General features: G+C 45.3%; 1 protein-coding gene across 25 annotated transcripts in view; it reads left to right on the top strand.

Moving 5' to 3' along the window:
* LOC121579330 (neural cell adhesion molecule 1) overlaps positions 1-21,584 on the top strand; it is a 320,914-nt gene that overhangs the window by 205,576 nt on the left and 93,754 nt on the right. For all 25 annotated transcript variants that reach the window (XM_041893822.2, XM_041893827.2, XM_041893821.2 and 22 more), the window contains exons 2-4: positions 19,224-19,298; positions 20,239-20,448; positions 20,917-21,060. In XM_041893822.2, the coding sequence (XP_041749756.1) occupies positions 19,224-19,298; positions 20,239-20,448; positions 20,917-21,060 (429 nt within the window). The remainder of the gene's footprint in view (positions 1-19,223; positions 19,299-20,238; positions 20,449-20,916; positions 21,061-21,584) is intronic.

The raw sequence follows: 21,584 nt of genomic DNA on the forward strand, positions 1-21,584 counted from the left end.
GGCTCTATTGTTTTCACAAAAACAAAACATTCAGTCCAGGTGACCCTTTTTAATTAATTTTTTCCTTTTTGTAATTGTTTTAATATTTTGTATCTGTGGCTGTAGTGCCTCTCCTCCTCATTGTCATGTTTATAATACACTGCTCAAAAAAATAAAGGGAACACTTAAACAACACAATGTAACTCCAAGTCAATCACACTTCTGTGAAATCAAACTGTCCACTTAGGAAGCAACACTGATTGACAATACATTTCACATGCTGTTGTGCAAATGGAATAGACAACAGGTGGAAATTATAGGCAATTAGCAAGACACCCCCAATACAGGACTGGTTTTGCAGGTGGTGACCACAGACCACTTCTCAGTTCCTATGCTTCCTGGCTGATGTTTTGGTCACTTTTGAATGCTGGCGGTGCTTTCACTTTAGTGGTAGCATGAGACGGAGTCTACAACCCACACAAGTGGCTCAGGTAGTGCAGCTCATCCAGGATGGCACATCAATGCGAGCTGTGGCAAGAAGGTTTGCTGTGTCTGTCAGCGTAGTGTCCAGAGCATGGAGGCGCTACCAGGAGACAGGCCAGTACATCAGGAGACGTGGAGGAGGCCGTAGGAGGGCAACAACCCAGCAGCAGGACTGATACCTCCGCCTTTGTGCAAGGAGGAGCAGGAGGAGCACTGCCAGAGCCCTGCAAAATGACCTCCAGCAGGCCACAAATGTGCATGTGTCTGCTCAAACGGTCAGAAACAGACTCCATGAGGGTGGTATGAGGGCCCGACGTCCACAGGTGGGGGTTGTGCTTACAGCCCAACACTGTGCAGGACGTTTGGCATTTGCCAGAGAACACCAAGATTGGTAAATTCGCCACTGGCGCCCTGTGCTCTTCACAGATGAAAGCAGGTTCACACTGAGCACATGTGACTGACGTGACAGAGTCTGGAGACGCCGTGGAGAACGTTCTGCTGCCTGCAACATCCTCCAGCATGACCGGTTTGGCGGTGGGTCAGTCATGGTGTGGGGTGGCATTTCTTTGGGGGGCCGCACAGCCCTCCATGTGCTCGCCAGAGGTAGCCTGACTGCCATTAGGTACCGAGATGAGATCCTCAGACCCCTTGTGAGACCATATGCTGGTGCGGTGGCCCTGGGTTCCTCCTAATGCAAGACAATGCCAGACCTCATGTGGCTGGAGTGTGTCAGCAGTTCCTGCAAGAGGAAGGCATTGATGCTATGGACTGGCCCGCCCGTTCCCCAGACCTGAATCCAATTGAGCACATCTGGGACATCATGTCTCGCTCCATCCACCAAAACCACGTTGCACCACAGACTGTCCAGGAGTTGGCGGCTGCTTTAGTCCAGGTCTGGGAGGAGATCCCTCAGGAGACCATCCGCCACCTCATCAGGAGCATGCCTGGGCGTTGTAGGGAGGTCATACAGGCACGTGGAGGCCACACACACTACTGAGCCTCATTTTGACTTGTTTTAAGGACATTACATCAATCAATCAATTTTCAATCAATTTTATTTTATATAGCCCTTCTTACATCAGCTAATATCTCGAAGTGCTGTACAGAAACCCAGCCTAAAACCCCAAACAGCTAGTAATGCAGGTGTAGAAGCACGGTGGCTAGGAAAAACTCCCTAGAAAGGCAAAACCTAGGAAGAAACCTAGAGAGGAACCAGGCTATGAGGGGTGGCCAGTCCTCTTCTGGCTGTGCCGGGTGGAGATTATAACAGAACCATGCCAAGATGTTCAAAAATGTTCATAAGTGACAAGCATGGTCAAATAATAATCAGGAATAAATCTCAGTTGGCTTTTCATAGCCGATCATTAGAGTTTAAAACAGCAGGTCTGGGACAGGTAGGGGTTCCATAACCGCAGGCAGAACAGTTTAAACTGGAATAGCAGCAAGGCCAGGCGGACTGGGGACAGCAAGGAGTCACCACGGCCGGTAGTCCCGACGTATGGTCCTAGGGCTCAGGTCTCTCAGTTGGCTTTTCATAGCCGATCATTTAGAGTTGAAAACAGCAGGTCTGGGACAGGTAGGGGTTTCGTAGCCGCAGGCAGAACAGTTGAAACTGGAATAGCAGCAAGGCCAGGCGGACATCAAAGTTGGATCAGCCTGTAGTGTGGTTTTCCACTTTAATTTTGAGGGTGACTCCAAATCCAGACCTCCATGGGTTGATAAATTTGATTTCCATTGATAATTTTTGTGATTTTGTTGTCAGCACATTCAACTATGTAAAGAAAAAAGTATTTCATAAGATCACATCTCGGATGTGTTATTTTAGTGTTCCCTTAATTTTTTTGAGCAGTGTATAATAGTGCAGCTATAGTGCCAGCAGCACTGACACAGTGTACAAGTGGAGAAATGCATTGCTGCCTTATGAGTGTGACAGTTTTTACCGTGGTAGACTATTGATCGGTCAGCATTCTTTCCAATGCTCTAGTCTACCGTTATTACTTTTCACAGCCTGTTCTTTTGTGGGGTGCTCAGTTGGAGCCGGTAATACAGAAGCACGACTAGGCAAGCGAACAAAAAGAAGCTGGAATTTCCAATGATGTGGCATCTTTTTGTGCCAGTTTGAAGCAGTGTGAGACAATGTCAACGGTTAAGACCATTACCAGGCCCATTATTAATGCTGGCTCTTTTTTCTCCCTTCCTTGTCTTGCCCAAGCATGTTGCTGCTGCATGGTTGGCGCATCCCACACACCTGGTTGGAGAGGAACAGTGGAAGTGGTCGGACAAATATCTGATTGGGTTGAGCCCTGCCAGGGAGGCCCCTTAATGAGGGCAACTCTTTCCCCCCTTCACCCCGCATGGCCCTCACCCCTGGCATCCTAGCACCTGACACCCATTTTTTATAAAGGAAAAAAGATTGCCCATTCTCAGTGTTCTCTCCCCCACCACTTTGTTTCTTCTATGCAAATAGGATTATAAGTAATTGAAAACGTGAATCACTAATATCACTTAAGAGCGGCATGCTTTTTTGATGAGTTGTTTTGAAGGGGGAGTGCTATTCTCCGCTGAAGGTCTTTTCCATTACTTCCAGCCAAATAAATTACTTAGGAAAATGTGTGCGTTAATGAAATGTTGCAAGGCAGGGACACTTGAACGAGAATAAATATTGTGTACAAAGTAGACAAACTTGGCAGTGGTCGTTGGGCAGCAGGTGTTGGATCTGCTATTAGCTGTATAAAGGCATACTGGGGAACTAATATGGACAGTGAGTAGTGTTTACCTATAATTAATGGAGATGACCAATTCAGATAAGTGGAGATGCTGTCCATTTAGCAGTCCATTTAGCCTCCAGGGGGGAGAACCTAAATGTACAATTTGGAAGTGCATGAGGTTTAGCATATATTAGAATCTCATTGCACATTTTTCGACTCACCAGTCTCTCCCTGAGCACCTGAAAACCGAGGGAGTGACATACAGAGGCATGCTCCCAGGCTTAGAGCCTATCCCCTACCTCTCCTTAGTTTGTCTAGGTGTGTGTGTTTGTCTGTGGGGTTTTAATCTTGTGATAGGAAATGACTGCGTCTTCGCAGGATCTTGCCCATGCTCTTTGATCAGTTCATCGTGGCCTGATTGGCATGGCATTCTAAAGCACCACGTTCCCGCCTGAAAGCAGTGCAAAAGTAAATTCTCTGTCAGAAAAGTTTGTTTCTGGTAGAATATTTTTTATCTTGGGGGCCTTCAAAGTTTTTACGCCTTTCTGCGAGCAGACATCCCAATGACAAGAATTTACCTGACACGGGGATGGCTTAACTCACATAGAATCCTAAAAAAGGGCATAGATACTGAAGTAATAAGGGTAGATTTGCAGTCTCTGGTTTGTACGTTTCTGGCTTACACGCCAGTGCCTCCTGTCTAGCAGAGCTTAATAGGTCATATGAGAGGAAGGATTAAAACCTAGAGGCCAAATTACATCATAGTACCATGAACTAAATCCACCCCTCCTCATTAACAGTAATTCAATGTCAGTGTCAACCATGTATTCCCAACTGTGAATATTGTTGTTAATCTCTTGCTCTCATGCTCATTTTCTGTGCTTACTTGATTATTTTGGCTTGCATCAAATGTTCCATAAGTGAATGACGGGTAGAAAGAATGGTGAAGTCCAATTGAACAGTGATATGTGAAAATCTTGAGTTTGTTTACGTCGGAGTTGATTCACATGAAAACCTTCATGATTTTTTATTTTCATGATGAATCGATATGGCTGTCTCCAGTGAAAATATACTCAGTGATTTGAGCAAAAGCACACAGGGGCTCATGTGAATTTACAGGTTCACTGTATGGCCTGTGTTCATTTGCTACCCAAGATTCATGTTCTCATTCAGCTAGGTAGAAAGGTTGTTATCCAATGTATATGGAATAAAGAAATGAAATATATATCTCCAGGAATGGCTAGTGTGCAAATGCTTTATGCTTGTAACATTCTCTAGTGTAATATCTCTTTTACTATGTTATACGGAGCGCCATAGAGAAGTTGCATCTTCATACTTTAAATGGAACATAGCCTATAGCCTAGTTTCCATACTGACTACATCATTCCCCTAAGAATGGAGACAGCCCTGTTTGATTATAAGCTATTGAAGTTTATTCATTTCAAATTGACGTTTGAGTTATCCACTCTTGTTTAATGTTTGACATGGAAATGCGGAGGGCGTATATAGAAGTGTGTATTGTTGCAAATTGTTAGATATTACTGTTGGAGGTAGGAACACAAGCATTTCGCTACACCCACGATAACATCTGCTAAATATGTGTATGTGACCAATACAATTTGATTTGATTTGATGTTTAATCTGTTAGGTTATGGCTTTTACATAAATTGGTCAGGCAAACATTTATGGGCAGTCTCAGGTGTGTTCTTTGCCCCAATAGAGATACACTATATATACAGAAGTATGTGGACACCCCTTCAAATTAGTGGATTCGGCTATTTCAGCCACACCCGTTGCTGAAAAAGTGTATAAAATCGAGCACACAGCCATGCAATCTTCATAGAAACATTGGCAGTAGAATGGCCTTACAGAAGAGCTCAATGACTTTTAATGTGGCACCGTCATAGGATGCCACCTTTCTGCCCTGCTAGAGCTGCCCCAGGCAACTGTAAGTGCTATTATTGTGAATTGGAAATATCCGGAAGCAACGTCAGCACAAAAACTGTTCTTCGGGAGCTTCATGAAATGGGTTTCCATGACCGAGCAGCTGCACACAAGCATTGGCTGGAGTGGTGTAAAGCTTGCCGCCATTGGAGCAGTGGAAATGTGTTCTCTGTAGTGATTAATCACGCTTCACCGACTGCGAATCTGGGTTTGGCGGATGCCAGGAGAACACTACAGTTGGCATTATGCATTGGGGCAGGTAAAGTTTGGTGGAGGAGGAATAATGGTCTGGGGCTGTTTTTCATGTTTCGGGCTAGGCCCCTTAGTTCTAGTGAAGGGAAATCTTAACGCTATAGCCTACAATGACATTCTAGACGATTCTGTGCTTTCAACTTTGTGGCAACAGTTTGGGGAAGGCCCTTTCCTGTTTCAGCATGACAATGCCCCCGTGCATTAGCAAGGTCCATACAGAAATGGTTTGTCGAGATCAGTGTGGAAGAACTTGACTGGCCTGCAAAGAGCCCTGACCTCAACCCCATTGAACACCTTTGGGATGAATTGGAATGCTGACTGCGAGCAAGGCCTAATCGCCCAACATCAGTGCCCGACCTCACTTATGCTCTTGTGGCTGAATGGAAGCAAGTCAACGCAGCAATGATCCAACATATAGTGGAAAGCCTTCCCATAAAAGTGGAGGCTTTTATAGCAGCAAAGGGGGGACCAGCTCCATATTAATGGCCATGATTTTGGAATGAGATGCTCGATGAGCAAGTGTCCACATACTTTTGATCATGGAATGTATCTTCAGTTGGCTTCCTCAACATTTAAAACTGTCCAATAAATTACCTTATTGTATCTGCTCGCTGCTCCAGCAATGAGCTGTTTCCAACTTGCACAGCACATGCCTGTGTGCATGTTCTTTTAGGAGTTTTTTCCTAGGTCGTCATCGTTCAGAAATACATATCCAGGATAAAGCGCTAGAGTTATCTCTCCATTAAATTACGGGCAGAATTGCTTGGTGTGCAGGGACTTTGCTCCGGGCCCTATGTGCCAGAACATTCGAGCAGAAACAGGAGCAGCGGCAGGCAGCAGCAGTAGAGGCTGAAGTGTTTGGGATTTGTGTTGTAATTAAGGTTATCGATCTCCCGCCCCAGTATGTATCGTGTGCTTATTTGTTTCCTATATGCTCTCAGCAAGGACACATCATCTCACTTTTAGCTGTGTCGACGTTTGGAAGTGTATGAGGTTAAAAAACTCTACTGTGTTACTGTATTCACTCAGGAGTTTCAAGCTTCAGCCTCCTTTTAAAGAGTTTGAAATACAAAAGCTCACCGAATATAAATATTTTTATCCAGTTGGCCTGAAATACATTTGGTTTCTTTTTCATCAGTTGTCTTTGTCCTCAGAGTTGGGGTTTGTGGTTTCGCCAATGCCCTAGTTGGTGAGAGCGGGAATAAGAGCAGTTATTGTTGTCCCTGTGTGATACCTCATACCAAGCAGTGTGAACATGCTTTAGACAGCTCTGTTTTCACTGCCTCTGAGGATGTGTTTCCATCTAACAAAGCACAGATAATGTTTATGGAATATATATATATAAATATCTAAGAGGGCATTTCCACCCCAAAAGCACAAGAAAGAGGATTTCGACATCCACCATCAAAGATTGTTCTGAAATCGTTTCTGTTGTTAGAAACAGATAAGATTAGCATTCTTGCAACATTCTTTTGTTGAAATATAATTTGATCTCTGAGAAATTATTAATGTTATAGGATTCATATAATATTCAATAAATATAGTACCAAACATTCGATTTGGACCAATCGAGGAATCCAAAGAAATGGTCAAAAGCTATCTACGTATCCCCCAACACCCCACGCCAATCCCACCCCAACAACGAGTATATACTATCAGTTCTCTGTTTGACAAGTAGTATGGAGCTGCGGCTCTGAGTATTTTTTCTTCATCCTATGTAATGTATTCTCAGTGAATTTGGTGATGTTTTTTTTCCCCGTTTTAGAGAAATTTGTCATTGAAGTTGTTGGGTTTATGTCCCATCCTACGTCCTGATATTACCAGATTCTGACTTCCTAGATGGTGCTGTTTCTGCTCTTAGGTGATACATTTTTTTAAAGAACCCCACCCATTGTTAAAGGTATAGTTCACCCAAATTACATAATTGCATTGGAAAGAAGATATACCCAAACGCGCTTCAGCCCAGCTTGAACAAAAAAGGGGAAATCAGGTGCTCGACTGAGGTACTTGAAAATCCAAAAAACATTCCTTACCCCAGGATACTTAATGAATGAAGACGATTCATGGCGAAATGTGAGCCAATTGTTTACTTGTCCCATCAATAATTCTATCAGATTTATGCAGCAACATTGTGCTCCTTTTTCTTTGTTCTCCTGGATAGTCACCAGTTAAAGTATCCTGGTGTAAGGAATGTTTTTACATAATTGTCTGCATCCAGCAACGTCACAAGTCATGTGACCTGTTTTTTCAACCGTTTCAGTACAGCACTACAGGGACAAAGAGGGGGAGAGGGCAAACTCCACTGAACTAGTTTCAAAGCATGGATTCACTTGAAAGTTTCTGGATTTTGAGTAAACTTCTCCTTTAATGTATGTTCTCCCCTGCTATTTTAGCTGAAGTTTAACAGTGCTGTGAAAGTCTGCCATACTGTGAGGGAGTGTTTAAAAAGCACAGCACAGACAACCACCGATGTGTGGTCCCTACCAGTCGACCTTGTGTTGTTAGCTTTAGCATTAGCATGTATATGTTGGCAGTTGGTATAACCTGTTAAACTCTGAGTGATTGTTTGGACCCTGTACAGGCTCCAGCTAGTTTGGGGGGTACCCACCCTAATTTTAATGGTGTCAGAAATATAGAAAGTGACTCATCATTTGAAAGCTACAGCCCTTGTCATTTTGAAAATCAAACTCAAATCTTACTACTGGCAATGTCATACGAATCCCCCACCATAAAGACCATACATTTCAGTTTAATCCACCAGAAAAGACAGAGCAAATAATACAACTAATATTGTGGTTAAACTCAAATATACTAATTGATTTTAAAGAATTGAAAGGTTTAATCTTTGTAAATGATATCATAAGTAGGACCGGTGGGGTTATGTCACACATGCAGCTAACAACAATATATGGAAATGTCTGCTCTACCCAAAATTACAACCAACGAATTGCTGCATTACCACAAAAATGGAAGAGGCAAGTGGAAGGGAGAAAAAGTAAGGAACTTGTCTGTCGGCCCTGCAATCAAGACCAAAATTGGTTAAAGAAAATTGTGATAAATAATAAAGTATACCAGTTTCATTTAGGACCAAAAAATTGACAGCTGTGTGATATAGATATAGAGATTTCCAATGTACCGATTCCATGGCACATGGTTTTTGAACTGATACGCTAAACACCAGTTTCAAAACTTAAGAATTTGTCAATTTAAATGATTATACAAAATTCTTGCAACCAATAGAATGTTATATACACTGCTCGAAAAAATAAAGGGAACACTTAAACAACACAATGTAACTCCAAGTCAATCACACTTCTGTGAAATCAAACTGTCCACTTAGGAAGCAACACTGATTGACAATACATGTCACATGCTGTTGTGCAAATGGAATAAACAACAGGTGGAAATTATAGGCAATTAGCAAGATACCCCCAATAAAGAAGTGGTTCTGCAGGTGGTGACCACAGACCACTTCTCAGTTCCTATGCTTCCTGGCTGATGTTTTGGTCACTTTTGAATGCTGCCGTTGCTTTCACTCTAGTGGTAGCATGAGACGGAGTCTACAACCCACACAAGTGGCTCAGGTAGTGCAGCTCATCCAGGATGGCACATCAATGCGAGCTGTGGCAAGAAGGTTTGCTGTGTCTGTCAGCGTAGTGTCCAGAGCATGGAGGCGCTACCAGGAGACAGGCCAGTACATCAGGAGACGTGGAGGAGGCCGTAGGAGAGCAACAACCCAGCAGCAGGACTGATACCTCCGCCTTTGTGCAAGGAGGAGCAGGAGCACTGCCAGAGCCCTGCAAAATGACCTCCAGCAGGCCACAAATGTGCATGTGTCTGCTCAAACGGTCAGAAACAGACTCCATGAGGGTGGTATGAGGGCCCGACATCCACAGGTGGGGGTTGTGCTTACAGCCCAACACCGTGCAGGACGTTTGGCATTTGCCAGAGAACACCAAGATTGGCAAATTCGCCACTGGCGCCCTGTGCTCTTCACAGATGAAAGCAGGTTCACACTGAGCACATGTGACAGACGTGACAGAGTCTGGAGACGCCGTGGACAACGTTCTGCTGCCTGCAACATCCTCCAGCATGACCGGTTTGGCGGTGGGTCAGTCATGGTGTGGGGTGGCATTTCTTTGGGGGGCCGCACAGCCCTCCATGTGCTCGCCAGAGGTAGCCTGACTGCCATTAGGTACCGAGATGAGATCCTCAGAACCCTTGTGAGACCATATGCTGGTACGGTTGGCCCTGGGTTCCTCCTAATTCAAGACAATGCCAGACCTCATGTGGCTGGAGGGTGTCAGCAGTTCCTGCAAGAGGAAGGCATTGATGCTATGGACTGGCCCGCCCGTTCCCCAGACCTGAATCCAATTGAGCACATCTGGGACATCATGTCTCGCTCCATCCACCAACGCCACGTTGCACCACAGACTGTCCAGGAGTTGGCGGATGCTTTAGTTCAGGTCTGGGAGTAGATCCCTCAGGAGACCATCCGCCACCTCATCAGGAGCATGCCCAGGCGTTGTAGGGAGGTCATACAGGCAAGTGGAGGCCACACACACTACTGAGCCTCATTTTGACTTGTTTTAAGGACATTACATCAAAGTTGGATCAGCCTGTAGTGTGGTTTTCCACTTTAATTTTGAGGGTGTCTCCAAATCCAGACCTCCATGCGTTGATAAATTTGATTTCCATTGATAGTTTTTGTGTGATTTTGTTGTCAGCATATTCAACTATGTAAAGAAAAAAGTATTTAATAAGAGTATTTCATTCATTCAGATCTAGGATGTGTTGTTTAAGTGTTCCCTTTATTTTTTTGAGCAGTGTATACAGTGGGGAAAAAAGTATTTAGTCAGCCACCAATTGTGCATGTTCTCCCACTTAAAAAGATGAGAGAGGCCTGTAATTTTCATCATAGGTACACATCAACTATGACAGACAAAATGAGAAAAAAAAATCCTGAAAATCACATTGTAGGATTTTTTATGAATTTATTTGCAAATTATGGTGGAAAATAAGTATTTGGTCAATAACAAAAGTTTCTCAATACTTTGTTATATACCCTTTGTTGGCAATGACACAGGTCAAACATTTTCTGTAAGTCTTCACAAGGTTTTCACACACTGTTGCTGGTATTTTGGCCCATTCCTCCATGCAGATCTCCTCTAGAGCAGTGATGTTTTGGGGCTGTCGCTGGGCAACACAGACTTTCAACTCCCCTCCAAAGATTTTCTATGGGGTTGAGATCTGGAGACTGGCTAGGCCACTCCAGGACCTTGAAATGCTTCTTACGAAGCCACTCCTTCGTTGCCCGGGCGGTGTGTTTGGGATCATTGTCATGCTGAAAGACCCAGCCACGTTTCATCTTCAATGCCCTTGCTGATGGAAGGAGGTTTTCACTCAAAATCTCACGATACATGGCCCCATTCATTCTTTCCTTTACACGGATCAGTCGTCCTGGTCCCTTTGCAGAAAAACAGCCCCAAAGCATGATGTTTCCACCCCCATGTTTCACAGTAGGTATGGTGTTCTTTGGATGCAACTCAGCATTCTTTGTCCTCCAAACACGACGAGTTGAGTTTTTACCAAAAGAGTTCTATTTTGGTTTCATCTGACCATATGACATTCTCCCAATCCTCTTCTGGATCATCCAAATGCACTCTAGCAAACTTCAGACTGGCCTGGACATGTACTGGCTTAAGCAGGGGGACACGTCTGGCACTGCAGGATTTGAGTCCCTGGCGGCGTAGTGTGTTACTGATGGTAGGCTTTGTTACTTTGGTCCCAGCTCTCTGCAGGTCATTCACTAGGTCCCCCCGTGTGGTTCTGGGATTTTTGCTCACCGTTCTTGTGATCATTTTGACCCCCACGGGGTGAGATCTTGCGTGGAGCCCCAGATCGAGGGAGATTATCAGTGGTCTTGTATGTCTTCCATTTCCTAATAATTACTCCCACAGTTGATTTCTTCAAACCAAGCTGCTTACCTATTGCAGATTCAGTCTTCCCAGCCTGGTGCAGGTCTACAATTTTGTTTCTGGTGTCCTTTGACAGCTCTTTAGTCTTGGCCATAGTGGAGTTTGGAGTGTGACTGTTTGAGGTTGTGGACAGGTGTCTTTTATACTGATAACAAGTTCAAACAGGTGCCATTAATACAGGTAACGAGTGGAGGACAGAGGAGCCTCTTAAAGAAGAAGTTACAGGTCTGTGAGAGCCAGAAATCTTGCTTGTTTGTAGGTGACCAAATACTTATTTTCCACCATAATTTGCAAATAAATTCATTAAAAATCCTACAATGTGATTTTCTAGAGAAAAAAAATCTCAATTTGTCTCTCATAGTTGACGTGCACCTATGATGAAAATTACAGGCCTCTCTCATCTTTTTAAGTGGGAGAACTTGCACAATTGGTGGCTGACTAAATACTTTTTCCCCCCACTTTATGTGGGATACCACCATCCCAGCTCTGCAGATTTTGCTGCAAAGAGACAGAATCATTAGATCATTTGTTTTGGAACTGTCCATATGTAACTTGTTTTTGGTCGCAGGTCCAGGAATGGTTGAAGAAGTGTAACATTTACCTGGAGCTAACCCTGCAGATGGCACTACTGGGTGATTTGAAAAGTCATAGTCAATTGATCAATGACATAATAATGCTTTTAGCAAAAATTGCCCTCTCAACGTCCAAGGGAGGGGGAGGTGCGTCATGGGGTCCAACACTTGCCAAGGGACCAGCTGCCACTGGCCTGAGGAGAGATACATGAAATGAGGGTGATATACGGTAATTGACGTGGAGCTGTAATCTGTACGTCACCTCATTGACTCTCCTCAGGACTTTGAACGGCCCCACAAACCGTGGGCTCAGCTTCCGGCAGGGCAGGCGGAGGAGCAGGTCCTTCGTAGAAAGCCAGACCGTGTCACCGGAGTGAAAAACCGGGGCCACACTGCGGTGACGATCGGCCTGCGCCTTCTGCCGGAGGACGACGCGCTGGAGACAGGTGTGCGCTGTGTTCCATACCTCCTTGGCGCGCCGGAACCAATCATCCACCGCAGGAGCCTCGATCTGACTCTGGTGCCAGGACCGGCTGATAGCCTAGAACACACTGAAAGGGTGTGAGGTTAGTGGAGGAGTGACGGAGGGAGTTTTGTGCTTATTCTGCCTAAGGCAGAAATAAAGCCCACTCCCCCGGCCGATCCTGACAGTAACTATGAAGGTACCTACCCAGTTCCTGATTTTCCCTTTCCACCTGCCCATGAGATTGGGGACGGTACTCAGAGGTGAGGCTGACTGTGACCCCCAGTCGTTCCATGAAGGCCTTCCAGACACGGGAGGTGAACGGAGGACCACGGTCAGACACAATGTCCTCAGGGATCCCGTAGTGCCGAAAGATGTGAGAGAAGAGAGCCTCCGCGGTCTGCATGGCCGTAGGGAGACCAGGCAGAGGAATCAAACAACAGGTTTTGGAAAACCGGTCCACAACGACCAGGATGGTGGTGTGCCCCTCCTAGGGGGGAAGGTCTGTGACAAAGTCACAGAGATGGGACCAGGGTCGTTGTGGAACTGGCAGCGGGTGATGTTTGCCATAGGGGAGGTGTCTAGGTGTCTTGCTCTGTGCACAGATGGAGTAGGAAGAGACGTAAACCCGGACGTCCCGGGCCAAGATGGGCCACCAGTACTTGGCGGAGAGACAGTCGATAGTACAGGCTATACCCGGGTGCCCCGACACAGGTGCTGTGTGTGCCCAGGCGAGGAGACGGTGCCGCACAGAGGGCACGTAGATACGTCCCTCGGGACAGTGGGCAGGTGAGGGCTCCTGTCGCAGGGCTCAACAGATGTCCGCGTCCACATTCCACACGACAGGAGCCACAATGTGGGACAGGGGAATAATGGGTGTCACTTTCTCCCTCCGATCCTCTGTGTCATGCACCCGGGACAACACATCGTCCTTAACGTTCTTTGATCCCGGCCGGTAGGAGAGGGTAAAGTCAAACCTGGTGAAGAATAGGGCCCACCTGGCCTGACGCGGGTCCATCCTCTTCGCTGCTCGAATGTACTCCATGTTCTGGGGGTCCGTCCAGACAAGTCCAGCCAGTGCCACCATGCTTTCAATGCCTTCTTTACGGCCAACAACTCACGATCCCCCACGTTGTAATTCCGCTCCGCGGGAGACAGCTTCCGTGAGTAGAAGGGGCATGGATGGAGATTAGGCGGCGATCCAATGCGTTGGGAGAGAACAGTCCCTACTCTAACCTCGGAGGCATCCACCTCCACGATGAAGGGCAGAGACGGGTTAGGGTGAGCCAGAACAGCTACGTTAGTAAAACGTTCCTTGAGTGCATGGAAGGCTTTTTTGGCCTCCCCAGTCCAGCGCAGCTGTCGAGGACCTACCTTCAGGAGGGAGTTGAGAGGGGCCACCACTGTGCTGAAACCCCTAATGAAGCGCCTAAAATAGTTGGCAAAACCAAGGAAGCGCTGCACCGCCTTGATGTTGGATGGAACAGGCCACGACCGTACTGAACTGACCTTCTGCTCTTCCTTCTCCACTCCTGTGGTGGATATCCAATAGCCCAGGAAGGGTTAGATGTGGGGGCAGGCATGTGGCACGAGTCTTCGAAAAGGCCACCTGTAGGTCCCAGTATTCCTCCGGGATAGGGACGTGGGTGACCTGGTCCGAACTTTCCACGGCGGTGGCACAGATTGACACAGAGAGACACCTCCCCTGACACTCCTGTGACCAACCCAACAACCTCCTCTCTGTCCACGATATACTGGGGTTATGCAACTGTAGCCAGGGGAAACCTAAAACTATGGGGTGTGCAGGAGAGCCTAAGATGAGGAAAGTGATGCGTTCATGGTGGTTGTGATTAACTGTGAGGGAAATGGGAATCGTGGTCTGGCGCACCAGTCCTGTTCCTGGGGGACGGTTGTCTAGGGCATTGACTGGGATATGGGGTTGTAAAGGGACTAGAAGAATGCGTAATGATAAGGCCACTGAACGGTCTAGGAAATTGCCTGCAGCACCTAAGTTCACTAGGGCAGGACTCAGTGGGGGACCAGGATAGTCAGGGAAGGTGACAGGGAGGAGGACGGGCTGGGTGGACAGAGAGGAGCAAGGCACGTCCACGCCTACCTGGGAAGGTGTAGGAGCGCTCCTCGGCCTGTCGCTTCCTCGCCTGGTGCTCCTTCTGGGACAGGTGTTCCAGGGGTGGTCCGACTCCCAGCAGTAGGAGCAGAGACCCTGTTGGCGGCCGCGTTGATGTTCCGCAGGGGGAAGGTGCGTCGTGCCCACCTCCATGGGCTCAGTCTCGCTGGAGGTTCCTGGGAGAGACTCGAACCCCCGGGATGGGCGACGACGGGCACGCAGGAGATTATCCAGGCGGATGGCGATGGCGATGAGCTGGTCCAGCGTGAGGTCCTCATCGCGACAGGCCAGCTCGGTCTGTACGTCCGCCTATAGCGCACTGTGGAAAACCGTCAACAGGGCCTGGTCATTCCAGCCAGTGGACGCAGCCACCGTCCGGAAATCCAGAGCGTGCTCCGACGCTGTCCTGGACCCCTGGCGTAGACGGAGGAGACGCTCACCTCCCTCTCGGCCCTCTGTTGGGTGGACGAAGACGGCACGGAAGAGTTGGGTGAAGCGCTCATAGGACTGCATTTCTGGACCATACCTCACCCAGACGGCATGCGCCCACTCCAGAGCCCGGCATGACAGGCAAGGTGGAGGTCACACTGCAGGAGAAACCCCCTATAGTGAGCTGGGGTGCTGTCAAACCGCTCCGGGAGGGGCAGGTGGACGTTGTTGATCAGACCGGGTGATGTAGATGGTGGTGGGGTGGCTGGAATGACCACGGGGAGCTGGGAAGGTGGTTGTGTAGCCTGCAGTTGGCGTACGGCCTGGAGCACCTCGTCCATGGCAGTCCCGAGGTGCTCAAGGCACGTGTCGTGGTGGCAGAGCTTCGCTCCTACAGCGGAGAGGTCGGGATGTCCTGCTGCTTCCTGTTTTCTTGGGTCAGTCATTCTGTCACTGGTGTAGAGAGGAGTAGGCAGGAGACAGTCGCAGGTTTAGAACTACTGAATTTATTTAAGCACCATAGATCAAAGTGGGACGAAACCCAAACGCTGTTGTGCTCAAAATATATCTTCATAAACAAAAAGGTACAGGAAATAGTAGGAGAGATTCCTCTCAGGAAAACAAGTAACATTTACAATGGCAGAGGGAGTATATACATTTGAAGTCGGAAGTTTACATACACCTTAGCCAAATACATTTAAACTCAGTTTTTCACAATTCCTGACATTTAATCCTAGTAAAAATTCCCTGTCTTAGGTCAGTTAGGATCACCACTTTATTTTAAGAATGTGAAATGTCAGAATAATAGTAGAGAGAATTATTTATTTCAGCTTTTATTTATTTCATCACATTCCCAGTGGGTCAGAAGTTTACATTCACTCAATTAGTATTTGGTAGCATTGCCTTTAAATTGTTTAACTTGGGTCAAATGTTTCGGGTAGCCTTCCACAAGCTTCCCACAATACATTTTGGCCCATTCCTCCTGACAGAGCTGGTGTAACTGAGTCAGGTTTGTAGGCCTCCTTGCTCGCACACGCTTTTTCAGTTCTGCCCACAGATTTTCTATAGGATTGAGATCAGGGGTTTGTGATGGCCAGTCCAATACCTTGACTTTGTTGTCCTTAAGCCATTTTGCCACAACTTTGGAAGTATGCTTGGGGTCATTGTCCATTTGGAAGACCCATTTGCGACCAAGCTTTAGCTTCCTGACTGATGTCTTGAGATGTTGCTACAATATATCCACATAATTGTCCTTCCTCATGGTGCCATCTATTTTGTGAAGTGCACCAGGCCCTCCTGCAGCAAAGCACACCGACAGCATGATGCTGCCACCCCCGTGCTTCACGGTTGGGATGGTGTTCTTCGGCTTGCAAGTTCCCCCTTTTTCCTCCAAATATAACGATGGTCATTATGGCCAAACAGTTCTATTTTTGTTTCATCAGACCAGAGGACATTTCTCCAAAAAGTACGATCTTTGTCTCCATGTGCAGTTGCAAACCGTAGTCTGGCTTTTTTATGGCAGTTTTGGAGCAGTGGCTTCTTCCTTGCTGAGCGGCCTTTCAGGTTATGTCGATATAGGACTCGTTTTACTGTGGATATAGATACTTTTGTACCTGTTTCCTCCAGCATCTTCACAAGGTCCTTTGCTGTTGTTCTGGGATTGATTTGCACTTTTCACACCAAAGTACGTTCATCTCTAGGAGACAGAACGCTTCTCCTTCCTGAGCGGTATGACAGCTGCGTGGTCCCATATTGTTTATACTTGCATACTATTGTTTGTACAGATGAACGTGGTACCTTCAGGCATTTAGAAATTGCTCCCAAGGATGAACCAGACTTGTGGAGGTCTACAAAGCAAATAGGCACTGAGTTTGAAGGTAGGCCTTGAAATACATCCACAGGTACACCTCCAATTGACTCAAATTATGTAAATTAGCCTATCAGAAGCTTCTAAAGCCATGACATCACTTTCTGGAATTTTCCAAACTGTTTAAAGGCACAGTCAACTTAGTGTATGTGAACCTCTGACCCACTGGAATTGTGATACAGTGAATTATAAGTGAAATAATCTGTCTGTAAACATTTGTTGGAAAAATTACTTGTGTCATGCACAAAGTAGATGTCCTAACCGACTTGACAAAACTATAGTTCGTTAACAAGACATTTGTGGAGTGGTTGAAAAACGAGTTTTAATGACTCCAACCTAAGTGTATGTAAACTTCCGACTTCAACTGTATATAGTGATAGAGTGGGGATTGAAAGCAGGTGTGTGTAATGATGACGAGACAAGTACGGGGTTGATGACTGAAGGGCATTTGCCAGCAGTAGGTTCGGCAGTAGCTAGAAGGCCGGCGACGCCGAACGCCTGAGATGGACAGGAGGGGGAGCCAAAGTGAAGGCTGGTGTGACAAAGCTTTGCACACTCAAGAGTGTGCAAGGCTGTCATCAAGGCAAAGGGTGGCTATTTGAAGAATCTCAAATATAAAATATGTTTTGATTTGTTTAACACTTTTTTGGTTACTACATGATTCCATATGTGTTATTTCATAGTTTTAATGTCTTCACTATTATTCTACAATGTAAAAAATAGTAAAAATAAAGAAAAACCCTTGAATGAGTAGGTGTGTCCAAACTTTTGATCGGTAGTGTATATATATGGGGGATTGGAAATTATGGAGACAATTACATTGATGGAAGCTACAATCTATCTGCACTATTAAAGCTGTTCTACCACCTAAAAAAAAATAATAATAATAATAATTAAAAAAATATACAAATTATTCTTGTCAAACCACAATGCAATTTGGAGCGTATACCACCCGTTTTCAAGTCAAATTTTTCATGTAGCTGACATTCGGTAATAAATAATAGTTTTTTTGGCATTTTGTGTTATTGTTATAGGCTCACGTTTTACCGGTATGGCGGGCTCCCACTATTTATTTTGCCACGATGCCGTACCGGATTGTACCTGCCTACTTTTAACCCTGCTCTTGAGGCACAGATCATGGCAGAGAGAGTGCCAGACCTAATTTGGTAAGAGAAAAGTGTTAAAATAGGCCACATCAGAGAATTTTGAAGAAAGATTCCTCTGCCGTCGTCCCGGCACACCTTGCGTTAAGAAGATGTAAATCTTTAAGGTATGCTGTCCCGGAACTTTGGAGTATATCTCTCCTGTCTCTCAGTTGGGAGTTGATTCCTCTTTAATTTATCCAGCAGAGCAGAAGAGAACAAACACCAGCTGCTTCTCTCCGATACATTCTAAATCTCATCTCTGTCACCCGCTTTAGCTGATGCAGAAATATAAAATGTATTCGGCAGCATCTCAGGAAGCTAATATGCTTTGATTTATGGCATTACACTTCCTTAGTGGACACTCTGTGAAAGATGAAAAAATAGAGAGAACACAGGGATAGCTCGGTCAGGTGGCTTTCATTAGTATCTAGGGAAAATGTAGGCTTTACGTGCCATTATAAAATCTTATCGACTCGCCGGACACCAGGGTAATTGTAAGTCTAAAATAAGTTTGCGAGAGGCATATAATTCATTGTCCTTTTTGATAGTGCCAGGGCCTAATTGTCATATTTAGTCAGAGAATCTGCCTATCCAACACAGAGGTTTTTCAATAAGTGGATTTGACAGTACTTGTGGTTGCCATGGCTACGGGTTGTTCCACCACATTTCATTATGTTACCCGCACACCCCTACCATCATCCCAACCTCACTAACAATCCCACTAAAGCAGATGGGAGCTGCCTACTGCATTAGCAATGCTGAGACCTTGCCAGATCTCCGGCAATTAACACATTGTTATCTAAATACATGCTACTGTGGCCTATACGTCTACGATGTGAGAATGTTGGGTGAGACATTTTTTCATTTGTTGACTTGGCATACCAACTCTACGACTATGTCTGCGCCGCTTTGTTTTAGTGACTGTGCTTTTACTAAAATGAGGCTGCAAACAATAAAATGCTTATTTGTTAACTGAATCCAATTATCGGCATAGATGCAGCATCATATTGAAAAGTGAAAGGTGGGAAACAGCTCATCTTAGGTTGATCAGCAGCAGATGTTCAGTCAAGCTGTTGATGCATTTCAGTGTGCCGTGCCTTGCCTCACTGTGCTTTGCCGCTGTGTCATCCTGTCATAGTCCCTCTCCCCTTGGCCACACCTGTTATAGGACCTGCTGTATGTAAAGTGTATTGGGACTATGTACAAATGCATACAAATGCATAGTTTGACTTGAACTGTTCTGAGACCTGCTTTCTCTGTGTTTTTCTCTTCTAGCCTCCCTGCAGGTGGAGATCACACCGATGCAAGGAGAGATCAGCGTCGGGGAGTCCAAATTCTTCCTCTGCGAAGGTAGGTGTGGTACAGATACCATCGCCTCCACAACAGCAAACTCCCAAATAGCTACAGTATTTTGACAGCTTGATATAGAATATAACTCTAAATAAAGTGCAGGTGCTACAGCAGTTCTCATGGCTGCAGTAGCATGGGTTTCCTGGGATGCTAACCTGCAACTGTGGTCAGTTACCCCCCACTACTGGCAGACTGCTGCAGGTCAGCATCCTGTTGTTGAATAGCAAAGAAAAGAGAGGCTCAATATGTCATGGAAGGAAGATGAAAACATTTCACTTTAACGTTTCCTTTGAATGAAAATAACTGTAGATAGCTGTGTCATTTTTTTGCAGTAAGATGTCAGCAATATACTGTTTATTCCATTACGAATGAGGGAGTGAAAGATTCCAGAAAACTTGGCTTTGCCCTTCTTTCAAAATATAAATGGTGGAGTTTTCATTTCAGTCTTTTTTCAGGTAGTACATCATCTGAGCAAATATGTAAAAGAGTTATCTTTTTGTGCATATTGATATGAAGATGGATTTCACATTCCTTGAAGCAGGTAGCCCTAGGGAATACTGGTCTAGTATTAGTCAATTTATAACGAAAATATGTTGCTTGTTTGTCAGGATATTCACATCTTTGTTGAGAGTGATAAGGATGAGATGTTGTGGAATTATGCCTACATTATATACTTTTAGGTTTTATCTCATGTTCATGACATATTTTCAGCTTGCAAAGGTGACATATACAGCGTTAGGATGGATGCTATTTTGCTAAGTAGAGAAACCCGTTAACCTTGGCGAAAAAAAGCTATAATGCATACCTCAGACGCAGCATCATCTCGCAAGGCAGGACATATTTCTCTGCTTGGGTATCATTCATATAAACTGCTGAAGACACATAAACAGTGCATTCGCACTCTGCTCACACATCCACCCTGCCTCTATTCATCCCTCAGTTGTCGGAGACGCAAAGGACATTGATTGGTATGCCCCGAACGGTGAGAAGCTCTTACCGAACAGACAGGACATAATTGTGAACCGCAACGACGAGTCCTCGTCCACCCTCACTATCTACAATGCTGATGTGGACAATGCCGGAGTCTACAAGTGTGTGGCCAAAAATGGAGACAAGGAGTCTCAGGGCACTGTCAATGTGAAAATCTTCCGTAAGTTCCCTCTTAAACTCAAACTCCTTGAAAAGTGTTGATATTATTCATTGTAATTTAGTGGATTACCACCAAATGATATCACTTCACTGTATTATCTGTACATATTTGTGGCGTGCACAATGTAATTTTGAAGAATGTAATTTTAAAAAGTGTCTGTGCATATTTTGTGCATATTTGTTTACTTCAATTGTCCTCCTACATACAGTATTGTTGATTGTATCTTCGCCCTAGTATCATTGTAATGGTATCCATCTATTTATCTTAATTTAGAGAACCCGCATATACAGAATATACAATAATACTAACTGTATAGTATGTTCCATCATGAACAGTTGGAATGCCACGACAAATGCATAGACTGGGTAACAAAGAAAGCACTTGCCATAGCACATGTTGGTCTATTAAGTTTGTTGACTGGTTCAGGAAATGCAATTGACAGTGGACTTCTATTCTTCTCCCATACAGAAAAGATAACCTTCAAGAACGCCCCTTCCCCACAGGAGTTTAATGAAGGGGATGACGCTGACATCATCTGTGATGTCGTCAGCTCGCCTCCCGCCACCATCATCTGGAAGCACAAAGGCGCAAAGATCCAGGTTACAAAAGACGGTAAGGCTTGTACACAAATTGATGTGCCAATGTGTGGTTGCCTACTACCCCGAGTCGTGCAGCTCACCCCCCTTTCCCTGTTTTTTTGTTTGCTTTCATCATATATGCCTACTTTTTTTTATTCACCCCCCACTCATTCGCTCTCTCCCTAAGAACACAGACCAGCCTTTTGGTAATTTGAGTGTTTCGACATAATGGATGAAGTGAGGACAGGAAACAGGATATTTCTTGATCAGTTGTGAAAGGATATTTAAAGGCTTCATATTTAGATGATTTAGTCAAGTTGAGTGGGATGCTGTCAGAGAGGCATTCTGAACGATTTTGTTTTTCTCCTGACTGCACTATTCTAACCTTAGAAGACCCCTCCCTCTGGCGACCACTGGGAAGCTCAGGGTGACCACAGCGCTCTGGTGTGTGGCGTTTTCTTGGACCCTGGACAGGGATGTGTTTTTCACTAGAAAACCACTAATTGTAGCCCAGACTGAAACCCATACTGCTTATGTAAATACCATTTTCCACATTGC

This window comes from Coregonus clupeaformis, chromosome 13 (genome assembly GCF_020615455.1).
Source record: "Coregonus clupeaformis isolate EN_2021a chromosome 13, ASM2061545v1, whole genome shotgun sequence".
In the NCBI taxonomy this organism is placed as follows: Eukaryota; Metazoa; Chordata; class Actinopteri; order Salmoniformes; family Salmonidae; genus Coregonus; species Coregonus clupeaformis.